The 16,825-nt window shown below is 32.8% G+C and overlaps 1 protein-coding gene and 1 pseudogene across 1 annotated transcript; both read left to right on the top strand.

Moving 5' to 3' along the window:
• The first annotated feature begins 352 nt into the window (after nucleotides 1–352).
• LOC132312795 (uncharacterized) lies at nucleotides 353–7,928 on the top strand. The gene is made up of 5 exons (XM_059811301.1): nucleotides 353–687; nucleotides 1,648–1,948; nucleotides 5,223–5,381; nucleotides 5,600–5,895; nucleotides 7,272–7,928. Exons 1-5 carry the CDS (start codon nucleotides 490–492, stop codon nucleotides 7,491–7,493), a joined length of 1,176 nt encoding a protein of 391 aa, XP_059667284.1. The 5' UTR covers nucleotides 353–489; the 3' UTR covers nucleotides 7,494–7,928.
• Nucleotides 7,929–14,570: 6,642 nt separating this feature from the next.
• On the top strand, nucleotides 14,571–14,722 carry LOC132314563 (defensin-like protein 1; annotated as a pseudogene).
• The last annotated feature ends 2,103 nt before the right edge of the window (nucleotides 14,723–16,825 follow it).

Here is a 16,825-nt window from a genome sequence, read left to right as displayed (position 1 = left end):
AAAGATTGGGAAAACATATAAGAATGGACCATAAAAAAAATTAAGTGTGGGCAAAAAAGGAGAAGAAAAATTAGAGTTTTGACTATTTGATAAAAAAAATAAATAAATAAAACATGAGATAAAAAATAAAAATAAAAGAGAGAAAGAAATAAAAAAAGAAAAATGAGGAAAAATCATTTTAATAATATGAAAATATTATATATGCATAATGTGTAAACATTATATTTTGATGAAATTATTATTAAATCAGATTAATAATTATATATACACACACACATATATTCTCCCTTGTTGGCAAAAGAAAAAGGAATGCAAGTAAAGAAGGGGATATAAAGTAAAAGAGAATTTTATTTTTACTATATATCGGAAACCCAAAATTTCGAGGATCGAAGGGTTGGTTATACAGTAGCAATTTTTAACAAAGAAAACATAGACATAGGTCGGTGATATAAAATCAATATCGGAAGAGGAAGAGGAAGAGGGAGCGCAATGAAGGGTCCAACAGAGTCAAAATTCTTGCAAGAACTGGTTTTGTACGCCGCTAGCGCCGCCTTGAGCTGCCTGGTGTTGTTCGCCGGTCTTCGACACCTGGACCCCAACCGCGAGGCCTCCAAGAAAGCTCTTGAGCACAAGAAGGAAATCTCCAAGCGTTTGGGTCGACCACTCATCCAGACCAATCCCTACGAGGTACTAGCTTTCATCTAGTCTATTTCTCCAATCAATCGCTTTTATCTCCTAAATCTGAATCAATCAATCTTTTTGTTCACTTCTTAAACCCCCAATTGATGTTTTGTTTTAAATTCTCACTGTTAAAAACAAAAATCTGTTATTTTATTCCCATCTGTTTGATGTTATTGTATGGTCTCTGCGATGGATGTTGTTTTCCCTACATGGGTATTTTGGATTAGTGTCAACTGCATAAACCCTTTGTTTGTTTTGTGGTAAAACAATTTCTGGGAAATTTTCAGCGGCCAAGTAGCTAGCGATTTGCACATATGCAATTGGAACTATGATCAAACAATAAACATTTTTTTATGAATGCATACACACACAGTGGTATACTTACATCACTCAATTGTTATGCACACAAAGTTATGGTTTTTACTTATTACAAGGTTTGAGTTTGAATGATATACAGTCCTCTGAACATGTGATTGAATGTACACAGTTGTATACTTGTATTTCTCACTTGTTATGCACAAAAGGTTATGTTTTTTTTTTTTTTTTTTAAAAAAAAAAAAATTATTCTGTTTTTATAAGGTTTGAAGTTGAATGGTATGCAGTCCTTTGGATGTGTTAGCATGTTATTGAGGTTGAATTTGATACCAGCTCATTCAAGTGATTCTAGGCTTCAAATGATGCAGTTATAGGGTTTATTTCTGTTTGAGCATCGGTATCTAAATTGCAGTTAAACCTTCAGTCTAATGAAGGGCTGTAGGTGCTTTTCATTTAATAATCTGATCATTGATTTAAGTGACAATTGGTGCGCTTTTTATACGTCGTTTTACATGGAGAATTTATTCCCTTTTACATGAAAGGTTCAGAATTTTACTTTCTATACTAAAGTTTGGGAATATAATGCAATAAAATGTCAAATAGATAGTTGTTGTTTGCTGAACTGGAGCTGTGTCCTTTAATGACCAACAGGATGTTATAGCTTGTGATGTCATAAATCCAAGCCACATTGATGTGGAATTTGACTCTATTGGAGGACTGGAAACCATTAAGCAAGCATTATATGAATTGGTAATTCTTCCGCTACGAAGGCCTGAGCTATTTTCACATGGGAAGCTTCTCAGTCCCCAAAAAGGGGTGTTGTTATATGGACCACCCGGCACAGGAAAGACCATGCTTGCTAAAGCTATTGCGAAAGAGTCTGGAGCTGTTTTCATTAATTTGAGGGTATCAAACCTAATGAGCAAATGGTTTGGTGATGCACAAAAACTTGGTCAGTATAGATCGTACTTACAGTTTTGGTCTTGGATTGAAGTTATCTCTTTAAATTGTTTTGTCTTTTAAATTATGTGCTTCGACTGATATGGGCTTCAGGACTTGAATTTTGTGCTTTTGTCATTCTTTCAGTTAATTTTTGTCACCAATCAGTGCGTGCGCGTGTATATATATATGTCTATTTATAATACAATTTACAACTCTAAATAATGATTCAGTTCATAATATTCTTGTTTCATGCAGATTCTTTTTAATTACATAACATCATAGTGTTTACAATAACCTTTGCAGCTTAGGCTGATTTGATCGTTGATATTTGATTTCCATGTGACAAATTAGCCAACAAAAGCTGAAACTAATTATACAAGTATTTTAATAATAATAGAAACTTAAAAAGTATGGTTTTTGAAAAATGTTAATAACTTCAATGATATGGGTTACTTTATAATGTTATACAATGAAGGGCATTAATCATTTAATAATGATATGGACTATTTTATTATCTTATACAAAGTGTGGCTGATGTGTGTTTTCTTCAATGATAAACCACTCGCAATAGTACGAATCCTTGCAGGATAGGGCTATATTGAGGGTGTCGAACCTTAAGGACTGCGGCAGTTATGCTGTCAAGATACTAGGATTATTTCTAATTTAATTCGAAAGAGAAGTTTTAAATTTTAATTTAACTAATTATTTAAATCTAACTTAAACTAAGTAATTGGAGAGATCAAGAGATAGAGAGTCTAAGGTATTGACTTCACCACTAATCCGCCCTCCAATGGTAAATTAGACATATTATTAGGATATTTTGTATGATCTGAAGATGTATGGCTACAAGCACATAACATAATTTATAAAGAAAACTCATATGTCTAGGGCCAAGCATAACCCATCTTCGGTTAGCATGGATCGTCTACCTAACTACATTAAACTAAGGGTGTAGTACGACCTATCCTCCCTTAGCATGTCCTATCAAACCCCTAAACATATGATCATTAAGCACCATTGCATGATAAACCTACCCTATAATCATAGAAAATAGAGAGGTTGAGATCAATTATAAATCCTTCTTCCTAAGACAAGGTAAGATATCAAATATAATTGAATTTAAGCATTAAATCCCAAAATCAAGGTACAACCATTGTTTTGCCCTTAATCATGCAATCATCTTCCAATAAATAATCCCAATAAAATAAATAACTAAACTATTGGAGTTAAGATTAGGTTATTTCAATCCCTTAGAAAGAATTTAGTTGCTCATGGAGAAGGAAGAAGACTTCATGGATGTGGAAACCTCCATCTTCATCTTCTCTTGCTTGATATTGTCTTTGAAAACTCCTCTTTAACTCTGAAGAAAGTCTCTAAACTATACTATCAATCCTATCCTTTCTTCCTCTAGTTGTGAAGAAAACCCTATTTTTATAGCCCTTGAAATCACTCCAAAACAGAATAGGAAATAGGAAATTTGCCAAACTCGGACTCTAAAATTCGTGTTGTCTTACGGCCCAGTTTTGACATAGTAAACTTCCTTTTCATGAAATTTTCGTGAAATACAAAGTTGTAGAGCTTCGAATTTCTCTTCAACCGCGCTGAATTTGAGCCATTTTGACACTCACAGAAGGAGATACAGCCGGAATACCAAAACAGGTCCAGTTTCCAAATCAAGAAAGAATTTCCTAGTTGGAGAAGGATTCTTCCTTTTCTTCTTGTTTCCATTCTCATGAACTTGTGACTTCTTTTGGGCTCTTCTCCAAATCTAATTGAACTATCATAGCTCAGCCCAATGAATGTGATCTTTCCCTAATCTCTTGGATATCATCTTTAAAGCACAAAACCCATGGTTTTAATTGACTTCATAATTAAGGGCCTGAAAATAAGAAAAACACTAAAACAACATAAAATCACAAATAAAACTATTACTAAGAGAATAAAATATTCAAGTTAAGGGCTGAAATGTATTAACATTTCAGTGCTTATCAAATAGATTTCAGAACTTGATGAGGAGAGATCTAGCATAAGGCAGCAAATATTGGTGCATAAACATGGTTGCTGTATTCATGGTTGCAAGTTTATGAACATGTCCCTTATTTGAGTCATTCTCCTTGTTTTTTCTGTCACCTTGAACATAAGTTATCTGGATGGAGGATTATATGTTTGGGTCACAGAGGTGGCATGCTTTTACTTTTGAGGTATTTTCATGATGAGGAGTCTGAAAGTGGAAGTGGTGCATTTGCTAATTGCTATTGAATGAAGGAAATTTAAGGATGTGACAGTGAGAGTAGAGTCCTAACTAAATAATTACAGTTATATCTGTATTAAACCAGAATGCAGCATTAGCATGAATATATGTACTCATACTTTAGTTGAACCAAAATATTAAACACTAGATATACATTATCAATCTTATTTATATATTTTTGTCTCCGGGATGCAATGGCAGAGCCACATGGGCTCTAGCTGCCCTTACTGAAATTTTTAAAAAGGAAGGGTGAATCCATAATATTTTTAAGTCGTGGGGTTTATGAATATTTGACCTCCCTAAAATCTCTGAAGAAAGTGAGGTCAAATTTTAAATTTGAAAAGTGGTGGAAATTTTTCTTAAAATGCTAGATTAAAATCATAAAATTCTACCTACCAAAATCAGAGAAAAGAACCACCGGACCATTGGCATAGGTGGTGTAACCTCTTCCCCCAAAGGGGTGGTGAGGGTTTGAGCCCTAGATTGTGCATTTGTGGTTGTGTGTATAAATATTTACCTATCCAAAATGAATAAATAAAATATCCCAGAAAAAAGAATAGATTGAAATCTTTTTTATTTCATCGTCACATTTTATCCACTTCTCTATCCCTGTATTGCCACATTCCCTATACTACAATTAAAAAATGAGGAGTTATTGTTTTAGTCCATAATCTTGCAGATGAGTAATGAATGTCTCATACAGCACTTTCATCTCATAAAACAGAAAAGAAATATAATTGATACCTTACTAAGCTTAGCAACTATTATATACCACATCTAGCATCTTCTTGTGTTTGAGATGTAGAAGGGTATTCAATTTCAAGTCAAATCAAAATCTAAACAATAAGATTTTAGAAAAATATACAAGTAATCATTCTTTTCACCTAAATAAATCTTATAATTTTGTACTTGTGGAAGATGGATTGTTATGTGTGCATCAAATGTGGATCATAAATTGCTTAGTGTCCCAGGTACTGCTTCTGCTTATATTTAATATATACTTAATTGTTAATAATACAGATCTTTTTTGCAGTTGCTGCTGTCTTTAGCTTGGCTTATAAGCTCCAACCTGCTATTATATTCATTGATGAAGTTGATAGTTTTTTGGGTCAGCGACGCACAACAGACCATGAAGCATTAGCAAACATGAAGACAGAGTTCATGGCTTTATGGGATGGTTTTACCACAGACCGTGAGTTATTCACTCTCTGAAAGGCAGTCATAGTGTTCTATTTACTGTTCATCTATGAACTGGACTTGTTTCCTCTCTAAAGTGGCTGTCTGATTGTCATACTGTTTAAATCACATACTGAATAATGGATCTTGTATGATGGTGAAATTGTTTCTTTTGTTCTCTAGTTAACCTAGTTGGGACAAAGCTTTTGGTTACGGTGATTTATTTTGTTGCAGAGAATGCTCGGGTGATGGTTCTTGCTGCAACTAATCGCCCATCAGAACTGGATGAGGCAATACTTCGACGTCTTCCTCAGGCTTTTGAGATCGGGATACCCGACCGCAGAGAGAGAGTTGAGATACTGAAGGTGATTTTGAAGGGTGAGAAGGTGGAAGAGGACATAGACTATGATCACATAGCCGGTGTATGTGATGGGTATACTGGATCAGATCTTCTTGAACTTTGCAAGAAAGCAGCCTATTTTCCCATCAGAGACCTACTTAATGCTGAGAAGAATGGGAATTCATCTCCTGTTAGTATTCTTATCGTTTTCTATGTTGCACTAATTAGTTTTGATTTTTTTCTTCACTGTTTGATATCATGCTACGTTAAGCAAACCCTACCACTTAACAATAAGACAATGATCAGAAAGATTGCATATGACACCAGTTTTGGAAACTGTGATCCTAATTAGTATGCTGCAACCCATCTTTGATGCAGAGGGATAATGGAGTCCCAATCACCATGCTAACACCTCCCCCCAGATACAAATTTGTCGTCCCGTAAAATAGGTCTGTGAAATAGGTGTTGCCGGTGGTAGAGTAATAACGCTATGGTGATTTTTAAAAAAGGTGGGCCACCAGAGATGGAGGAATTGTGAAACTCTATTTTTTTTCCTTATATATTAATATTAAATAAACGTGTTTAGGTGACCAATAGCATTACAAAGAAGTCGTCAAAAATATCATTTTCCTACCTTAATTTCCCTCCTCTATATATATGTATACCTCATTGCATGCGCCGTGTGTGTCTTGCCGAAGTTTCTCCCCTGTCAACTCTATTCAACATAGCAAATGGATAATCGTCGTCTCACGTTTGCTTTTGTTATCATTGTGAGCTTTCTTGGTATGCTTTGTTCTTTTACACAAACTACCATGATCTGAACTGGTTTATGATCGCTTCGATGATCCCTACGATCATCTTTCTCTATTTCGGGTCTGAACTTGATGGTTAATTTTGATGGTTAATTTTGATTTAATTGTGGCTTTCTGTTTTTGTGTATGTGTGTTTGTTAGTTGGTGTACCTTGATAAAGTATTTGGTACCATCTAAACTTGTCCCTCAAGAATACTTCTATTTCTTCTTAAGCAAATTTCTCACCCTCATCCTTGTAGCTCCTCACTCTTGCTATGAAGCTTCTTGTTTACAAATAAAACTCTAATCCTATTTATAGCCATCCTAGCTCCGAACTCTCCACATATTCTTTCTAATCTTTCCAGAATTGTCTCTACCCTCTACAATTATCTACAATCACTCCAACATTCTAAAATCTTCAAACTCTCCTAACAATATTCTACAATTTCCACACCAACGTGGAAGGCTCTAAAACCCCCATTCTACTCTTACCATGCATCATCCAAACTCTCCCAATAATACTCTACAATCTCCACATCAATTTGGAAGATTCTAAAACCCCATTCTACTCTTACCATGCATCTCCTAAGAAGTCGCCATCAATCTGGAAGACTCTAAAACCTCATTCTACTTGCATCCTGCTCGATAGTTGCATGTCTCCACTGCAAATAGGCAGGCGTGAAACTTATTAGCATACCCTTGAGCTGTTACTCATATATTACAGGATTCCAGGTCTTACTAAAATTTTTGGTTCATTTTGTACTCTCTTTTGCAGGAACCAAGGCCATTGTCACAGGCAGATCTGGAGAAAGTTCTTGCCACGTCAAGTAAGACAAGGGTTGCTGCGAGTGAGTACACTAGGTTAAACTCTCAATTACCAGTGTGGGCAAGGAATAGTGAGCCAGATGATTATCAGGTCCAAGCTGCAATCAACGAGGTCTCTAGGATTGTGTTTTCCCAACTTTTGAACATTCAGTCAGATGCTCAGAACAATTGAAGTTAGTACCTAACCACAATGCGTATGAATTATGAACGAACTTACAGATTTTGTGATCTTTTGAGGCAGCTGATTGCTTTCTGTCAACCCTCGACGCATTCAGAATATTCCTGATTGTTACAAGAGCTTCACTTTTGATATAGCATAAAAAATTATGACCCGACACTTAATTATTATAATATTATATTGTACTTTAGGTATCTCTATATATCCCTATGCACTATGTTTTGATTCAGAACGATAAGTATTATCAAGTAGCATTGTCTTTATTTGATAAGGTTATTTTTAATATAGGTTCACATTGTGCCATTGCAGTAAAAGCTTGAGCTAACAAGTATGTGTGCAGCACTTTATGTAAAATATTGTCAAAGATTGTTTCTTCCTGCCTAACACTTGGCATAGGTTCTATGGTACTAGGTAATGGTCTTTTTATAATTTTAAATGGTGTAAGTCTTGTGGAATTGTTTTCTATGTTCTTGATTGTCTCTTAAAGTCTGCAGGTGGATATAGCATTTAAACATGCTTGCTCATTGCACACTGTCTGTCTCTCTATTTTCATACCAGTTTTATTTATTTATTTATTTATTATTATTATTTTTTTGGGGGGGAGTTCTCCAACAGTCTGGAGTTGAGCAGTGATGAGTTTGCTAATCTCAATTACTTAGTTTAGTAATAGTGGCATGTTTTAATGTTATGGTAATCTTTACCTTTTTCTCCGAAAGAAGAAAATTGAACTTTTTTTTTTTTTTTTTAATCTTATTCATCTTTTCTTTTTCAACTGAAACTTTGATCATGATGTGTTGTTGTATGCCATTTTAATATCCTTGTTAAAGCCCTGCTGATAGGTTGTTAGTTGTAACAATTATGCCACCTCCAATTTATGACATTGAACACATTTGACAAAATATGATGCAACCATATTATACAATGGCAGTTTATCATAATCGAATGTTGGATATAAAAAAAATTTACACATCATATGTAGCAAGTGTTTTAACAAACTGCGAGAGATGTTAGTTTTCAAACAACTCTCAAAATTTGGATCGGTTATTAAAAAATAAGGAAAATAGGTTATTAAAAATAAGAAAAATAATTCTTATATCGAATAATTGTCGGACGTACTATTTTTTATTGGTCATCTAAGATAGATCTCTGTATTTTTAGTATCACTGCTCTAAAGTAATTGTTTGGTATTTAACAATTATATCGCATTAATACTAACTCTAAACATAGTGCCAAAAAGTAATAAGCTGATTACATTGATTAATATTACAAATATATATTAGTGGTAATTTGAATAATATTATTCTTATATACATAGAAAGTAACGCAAGCACGCTAAAAAGTAAAAATCAAACTAAAGGTCGAAAGAATTTATAATTGGTGGACAAAGGCAAAAATAAAATAAAACATAGGCAAATTATAAATACTCCGTAGTTTTATTCTTATTTTAGTTTTATCTTTTAATTCATTTTGTGTGCTGGATGACAAGATAATGTGAGGACTTTAATTATATGGGACAAATTTGCATGTGACAAAAGCAATTATATTGTAGAGAGAGGAGTGACTTGAAGCTTGAAAATTGAGAGTCAATCGTGCCTTTTAATTTATTAAAACTTTCAGCAATAATAAAATCACAAGTTTTTTAATTCAATTGTTGCCATTGTTTTCTCTTAATTATTATTGTGTTATAGTTCACTTTATCTTAATTAATTGTTCATAGGATAAAATGTCAAAAAATTACAAGAAACCTGAACTACAACAAACCTTTTTGTTTTTGTTGCATTTTATCCCATTGCGTCATCTTTCGGTACTGAAAAAGTAAAAGACCAATCTACCCTTACACAATTCTACGCCGTTTTAAAATAATATACTGAATTCAACTCTGACCATCTACTGTACATATGTTGGTCACCATACAACCAAATCACAGTAAGCAACTGGAAAAGGAAATTGTAGAGTGGGAAAGAGAAGAGACCAGAGACAAAAAAAAAAAAAAAACAAAGACAAAGAAGAGAAAATTTCAAAGAAAGCGTCCACGGCAGACCAGATGGAGAAAATCAAAGATGTTCTGCACCTTCGTGCTGGAGGGCGGTTTTTGGGCACCTCTCGATTCGTGCCACCTGGACCTTGGTGGTTCCGGCCACCCTGGTGATGTGGATCATGGTGCTGCTGACTTTATGTGGGTAGCCAAGGAGGGCTCTGGTGGTGGAAGCGAAGAAATTGACGGCTAATAATTCCAGGACAAATCGATATTGAGAGGAGTGAATTTGATTTGGGGACTCAATTTTGGGATTTGAGAAATTAGGGTTCTAAAGAACTGTGATATATATATATATATATATATATGTGAATGTGTGTGTATATATATATCAATGCAAACTCACAAAGCACAACAGAGTAACAAAACCAAATAGAGAGAAGGGAATTTTTTGCATTGATGATACGTCGTAGGACATATATGTGTTACGTATGTGATTAATTTGAGCTGTAAGCCTGTAACACATATATGTCCTGATCACCCTCTCGCAGGTAAACGACACCACCTTCTTTCTTGCAAATTAACCAAATACTACAGCTTGCGCGTCTAAGCTACAAGCCTATAATGGTCACTTTTACCATTTTACCATTTCTTCTTTTTAGTGATAGTTTTGTGTGTGTGGGCGAAGTAATGTGTATGCATGTAACACAGATAAAGACAGACTTTTTAATTGAAGGTAGCAGTAGCATTGGCTTCCTATTAAAGTTTCTTTTCTGTTCTTGTTAGAGATTAATCATACTCTTTCAATAAGTGATTGGGTATTATCACTTTTCCAAAAAAAAAGAAAAAAAAAAACACTACTATATAAATCATAAGACAAATTGAATAGAGCATCTAGTCAATTAACTGATTAATCAAATGTTAACCGTCACCCACTTGCAATCCAGTTTTAACCTACCAAAATGGTCTTTTATCTGATTTATAATAGGTATATATTCATAGGAATTGAGACACTCTTCAATAAAAATAACATCAAACTCTCCTGAAGTTTGTATCATCCTTGACCCATTTATTTGGAAAAGTAAAACTAAATTGAAGTTTTACCAAGTGTTTATTTGATTAGATGAAAATAAAAGAAAGTAGAATGAAAGTAATAAAAATAAAATTTTATGATTTATTTGGTTAGTATTATCTGAATTGTCCCTATCTTTATTAAATATGATAGTTGGTCTATATAATTTATATTTAATAATTTTGTTTATCTTTTTTAAAAATAAAATTTACCTGTCATTGAAACTCTTAAACAGTTTAAATTTCATCTAATCAAACCGAGCCAAATGCCTTTATTTATTTATTTTTTTAAAATACTGTAACAATCTAGCTTGAGTCAATTATTTTTCCGGTAAAAAATATAATTTTATTGTGTATATATTACCCAAGGATATAATTTTAATGTGCTACCGACCATCAGAGTGAAGTGGGGCTAAAATCACATCGTGAATATTAAAGGCTTAGAACCTCGAAAGCCAGTTATTTCTCTACACCGTGAAGTATATGTTGGTTTAATCTAAAAAATTAAGCTAACTTTCCTGAGGAAAGAGTTGATGAAGAAAAAGTCAAAAATAAAAATGCTAATGATGAAAATCTATTCGTATCTAGCCTCAATGCCACACAAAAAAAATATATAGTATCTTGACAGTGGTTGTAGTAACCATATAAAAGGAGATAAATTTATTTTTGTTAAACTTGATGAATCTGTAAAGTTTCGGATGCGTATGGGGAACGACAAAAGGTGCAAGTCCAAGGCAAAGGAACCGTTGCAATGAATATAAATTTTGGTAAAAATATTGGTTGATAAGGTTTGTATGTTCCAGGTTTGGCTCAAAATTTGATCAGTTTGGGACAGCTACTCAAGAAAGGTTGTTTGGTTATGTTTGAAGATGACAGATACATGTTGTACAAAGGAGATAAAAAATTAATATTGTTTTTAAAAATGTCTGATCGATACCAATATTTATCCTCTTGATTTTTCTAAGCTCAGGGATGAGGAGGAGAAGAAAGAAGTGGTTTCATGCACTGCAAAAATAACTCTGGAAAAAGCATTGAGAATTCAAAAGATAAAAGAAGAAACCAGTGGAAGACAAGCCTGAAAAGACTGAAATTTCAAACAAAACAAAGCGTGGAGCTTTTAGAAACACTTCATTCTCTGCCCCAGTCATCATTAGTTTGATAAAAAAAAATGTATTAGAGAAAGGCTTGCCTCAATCAGCCTTAGAAGAGCAAATAACTTGGGGAGAATTGATAAGGTGGAGGATTTGTAGAAGCTATTCACTGAGGGTTGCTGCTTTGCTAATCGTCATTTCTCTATCAGTATTGTGTTCCATACTATTTTTTGAGCTTGCTTGTATTGAGCCCTTGGGCTTGCTTTCTGCCTTTGGCAGTTGCTGTTGTCCTACTTGGACTTCTTCTATATTCTTTTACATATTAATTCAAATGCTTACCCTTTAACTTAAAAAAAAAAAAAATTTGTTGGCAGAAGATTCAAAAGAAACACTAGCAGAGAGCGTGGAATAAATTTGAAGACTTACCCTAAAATTTGTTAAAGTTGTTTGAAAATTTGAATTAAGGGGAGTGTTAAGAAGTTAATTCAAATTTAACTTCGTAGATATCGTAAATGTTATCTTGACAGTCAAATTTTTTAAATTAAATAAAATGATTGATAGATTTAGATTATTAGAGTTTAAATAATGGTTGTTACCATTGAGATTACGTTATGTTTATTTAGTGCCTATATAAATAAAGTGTAATCATATTGATATCACTTGGCGGCGGAGTCAGGATTTTAGTTCAGAGGGGACACAATGTACTTGTTAAAAAAAAAAAAAAAAATTAATAAATATGACAATATATATATATTTTTTAAATCAAAAAGGCAAATAAGAAAAAAATAGTTGTAAAATAATATGCTAAATAAATACCGTAAAAAAAATATAGTTACAAATATAAAAATCAAAATATTAATTAATAATATTTTAATTAAATACAATCACAAATGTCATCGATAAAAAGAAATAACTTTAAAAAAAATAGAAAAATACATAATTATACATAAGCGAAAAAAGAAGTTTTTTGAAAAAGGAAACAAAAATTAGAAAAGGAAAAATATAATGTACATTTGAAGAAGGAATATATGTGATTTTTTTTTTTTTTTCAAAAAGAAATTAAAAGAATTTGAAAATTTGAGAGGGGCATGATTTAAAATTACCATGTAAGCATATATATATATATATATTAAAAATATGTACTTATATATAGTTAGTTGGAGCAGAGTGAGAGCGGGGACGTGCCCCTGGGCCTTAATTGGCTCTGCCCCTACTTGGCTTTCCATTTTCACCCCTTATTTTTGTCTGCATTTCAGGTGTTGAGAGATTGTTGCCTGGTAGCACTGTTGAAGCAGACCATTGATGGGGCATGACGACTATTTTTAATGGGACATTTTATGATTGTATTTTATTTAGTTTCTGGATATCAGTTGGTTTGTATCATGTGATTATTGAATTATTGTTGTTATCATCCTTTTTTGTTATATAAGAAAATTTGTAACAGCATATTATTATTATTGGTCATTGTTGAGTTGTTAATTTTGATATGGTGATTGTGATATTATTATGTTCATGTTATTTCTTTTAAATAGATACCCTCTCGTTCTTGTTACGTGTTGGTTCATTAATGGACAAAAAGGCTAACAATATCAAAAATAACATGCATTAGGACACGGTTTTACAATACCTCAAGTCCTCCAAGGAACGCTCATCATCTCTTCATTTTTATTAGTATCAAGATAAAGGAAGAGTTTTTACGAATGTCCATTGGCGGGTACCACTTGCAGCACACACCAAGGGCGGGCTCAATGGGGGTGCACACAACTGTCCTACTGAAATTTGTTTATTTACAAAATTACCTACAAATTTTGTAAGAATCTAAAAAATGTCCCTATTTTTTTGTAAAAATATTAAAAATACTCCCACCCATTTTTTAATAAATACCCAACTATATATTATTGTTGTTCATGATCACCCCTTTTCATATAATTCTCTTACCTTGCTAAATGTATACTTTCTCACGGGAGAAGATCCTTGTGCAACTAGGTTGACACATGAGCAATTAATATATATATATATATATAAGTAAATGTATATTAGAACGGAAAGAGCTTTCAAAAGGGAACACATCCCTCATACAAAAACATAAACGAGACCTAAGAACCCAATGAGTCCAAGAAATCCACGAGATCATCATCAACAGAACAAGAACGGTCATTAACCCAACTAAAGATGGAGCGAAGGATAACAAGTTTCAAAGTCGCGGTGGGCGACTCCTCTTTAGGTTTTCAGCACATTCAATAAGGGCAAGTTTGGTAGAGGTAGGAAATTGCAGAAAGAAACATCAATATTGAAATGAAGGGCTGGTGTGAACCAACTCTCCACAAGGCCAAAGTTTGAGCTAATCTGTTCTGCGGATTGCATGTGAAGTGTACGTGTACATGCACGTGCATGCATAAGGCCACTTCTAACAAAATAGGCTCAACAAGTGTCCCAAATGAGTCGATATGGTCTCCAAAACGTGTCAACCAAACCACACCTGTTGTCACTCTTATACACACATACACTACTGTATTTATATAACTCGAGTCTTTGCAAACATCACTATATATTATAAACTTGCAGAATTAGTAGATACAGATCCATATACTATATATATATACACCAAGTACTGTGTGAATATATATATATATATATATATAAGCAAGTTGTGTGTGTGGTAGGCATGGCCAATAATCGGTTCTTCTGCTGCTTCACCCTCGTCTTGCTACTTCTTTTCATTGCTCGTGAGCTACTATTAATTTCCTCTCCCTCTATATTTGTATGTTTATATGTATGTATGGAAAGACACTATATTTGCATGTCTCACTATGTTGATCCATTAAATTGGATTTTACGTACCATGCTGTGATTAACATTAGTGATTAAATAATTGGCTTGTGTTTTTGTGGGTGTGTGTGTGTATGTGATTGATGATGAACAGAAGAGGCACGAATGGCGGCGGTGGCAAGGATATGTGAGTCTCAGAGCCATCATTTCAAAGGGCCGTGCTTGAGTGACACAACTGTGGTCTTGTCTGCAGGAACGAGGGATTCGGCAATGGGTGGTGCAGGGGTTTCAGACACCGTTGCTTCTGCACTAGCTAGGCAGTGTTAATTGCACCAACTCAAATCTATCCTCATCCATGCATCCATCAAGCTCAGCTCTCTCTCTCTCTCTCTCTATATATATATACATATATGCCACTACTACAACTTCCATCTAAAACCACCTCCTACATATATATATATATGTATGCTAGCTACTTACATATTTCATAAATGTATGTATATGTATAATGTATTGTAGCTAGTTTTTTAATGAATAAACATGAATAGAAGTATAAGAAATAACCTCTTTAATTTTTTGTGAAATGTTTGGAGATCGCATGCATGTTGGGCTATTTAATTCCAATGATCTTGTTATTAATGCGGGATTTGTTTTTTTTTTTTTCTTTTTTTTTTTAATTTTTATTTTGTGTAAATCTAATGTGTCATAATAAATTTATATAAAAATTTTGGATTATATATTTTTAGTTCCAACGGTTGTTTTATATCTTTTGTGTAAAAATATATCCCCTAATAACATCTAACTAGTGTCATATTCGGACTCCACATAATTTTTATAAACTTATTTTATAGGATTCATTCTTTAATAAAATGAGATTTTATTAGAGAAAGAGGAAGGAGAAAAGAAATATATTGATGTGACTATGTAAAAAGGTTGTGTAAAGTACATAACAATTTTATACATTAGTGACATGACAGTGTATCTTAATTTATACATCATATATAGCAGTGTATATTTTACAAAAAAAAAAAAAAAAAAAGTGTTTTAACAAACTGCTAAGGTGTTTTTCAAACAACACTTAAAATTCGGATGGGTTATTAAAAATAAGAAAAATACGTTATTAAAAATAAGAAAATAATTCTTACACTTATTATTTTTAATTGGTCATGTAAGATAGATCCTCCACTTATTTGTATTTTTTATAAATAATTATTTATTTATTTATATCCTTTTTATAAATAATCAATCAAAATAGACCATTCACTTATTTGTATTTTTAATTATTCATTTATTTATATTTTTTTATTATTTGTATTTTTTATAAATAATTATTCATTTATTTATATTTTTTTAATAAATAATAAATCAAAATAGATAATTCATTGTAATTTTTCAATCTGAGTATCACTGCTCTCTAAAAGTAATTGTTTGGTATTTAACAATTATATCGCATTAATAATAACTCTAAAAATAGTGCCAATACTAACTCTAAAAAAAGTGCCAAAAAGTAATAACCTGATTACATTGATTAATATTACAAATATAAATTAGTGGTAATTTGAATAATATTATGCTTGTACGTATTGAAAGTAACGCAAGCACACTAAAAATCAAACAAAAAGAGGCAATGGTCGAAAGAATTTATAATTTTATTGGTGGACAAAGGCCAAAAAAAAAAAGAAAAAAAACCAACTGCAGAAAATCATCACGGAATCAGCTAATCCAATTACAAGCAAAAAATCAGCCAATTGACTCAGAAAATCATCATCGAATCAACTAGAACAGATGGAGAACAGAACCCTTTCACATCCTTGTAGGGTTATTCGAGTTTGTCTCGCATGTGTTTGTCGGCCAATTTTCCATCCAAATTAGAAACAAACCTTGTCAAATACTTAAATGAATAAGCTGCGGATTCTCAACTTGTGTGTGATGCAACATTGAATGAAAGGGATCTCGATTCCTTTATTGATGCAAGGCAATAAGGATGACAGAATGAACAGCGATAGCATCTATTGCAAGTGTTGGAGAATCCTATGCAAATAGTCAACTTGACTCCAACTGCTATAGGAAAGGGTAAGAAAGAGCCGATACATGTGATACTCCTCGATTCTAGAGGCACGGGTGATCAAGTCCGAGCATAAATTCAAAGGATATCAAACAATTAATATGTAAACAAGCAAGAGTACAAAAGAATTTAAAACAAAATAATCGCAAAACAGAAATCTAAATATAAAACCTCCTTTGATAAACTTTAACAATATTTAAACTTTCCAATCCGTACAACTCGGGAATCCAACTAGTGGATCCCTAATAATTCCAAATGATAAAACTTTACAGAACCAAAATTCAAAACTAAAAATAGAAAGAAAATCCTATTTAGTTGGTAGAGTGAACGATTGTATCTGCATCACTACGATTAA

The sequence above is a fragment of the Cornus florida genome, unplaced genomic scaffold, assembly GCF_030987335.1.
Source record: "Cornus florida cultivar Cherokee Brave unplaced genomic scaffold, ASM3098733v1 CherokeeBrave_3.0.0_Hap2_Chr06, whole genome shotgun sequence".
NCBI classification, from domain to species: Eukaryota; Viridiplantae; Streptophyta; class Magnoliopsida; order Cornales; family Cornaceae; genus Cornus; species Cornus florida.
The sequence above is the reverse complement of the archived record's forward strand: the minus strand, read 5'-3'. Positions and strand labels throughout refer to the sequence as shown.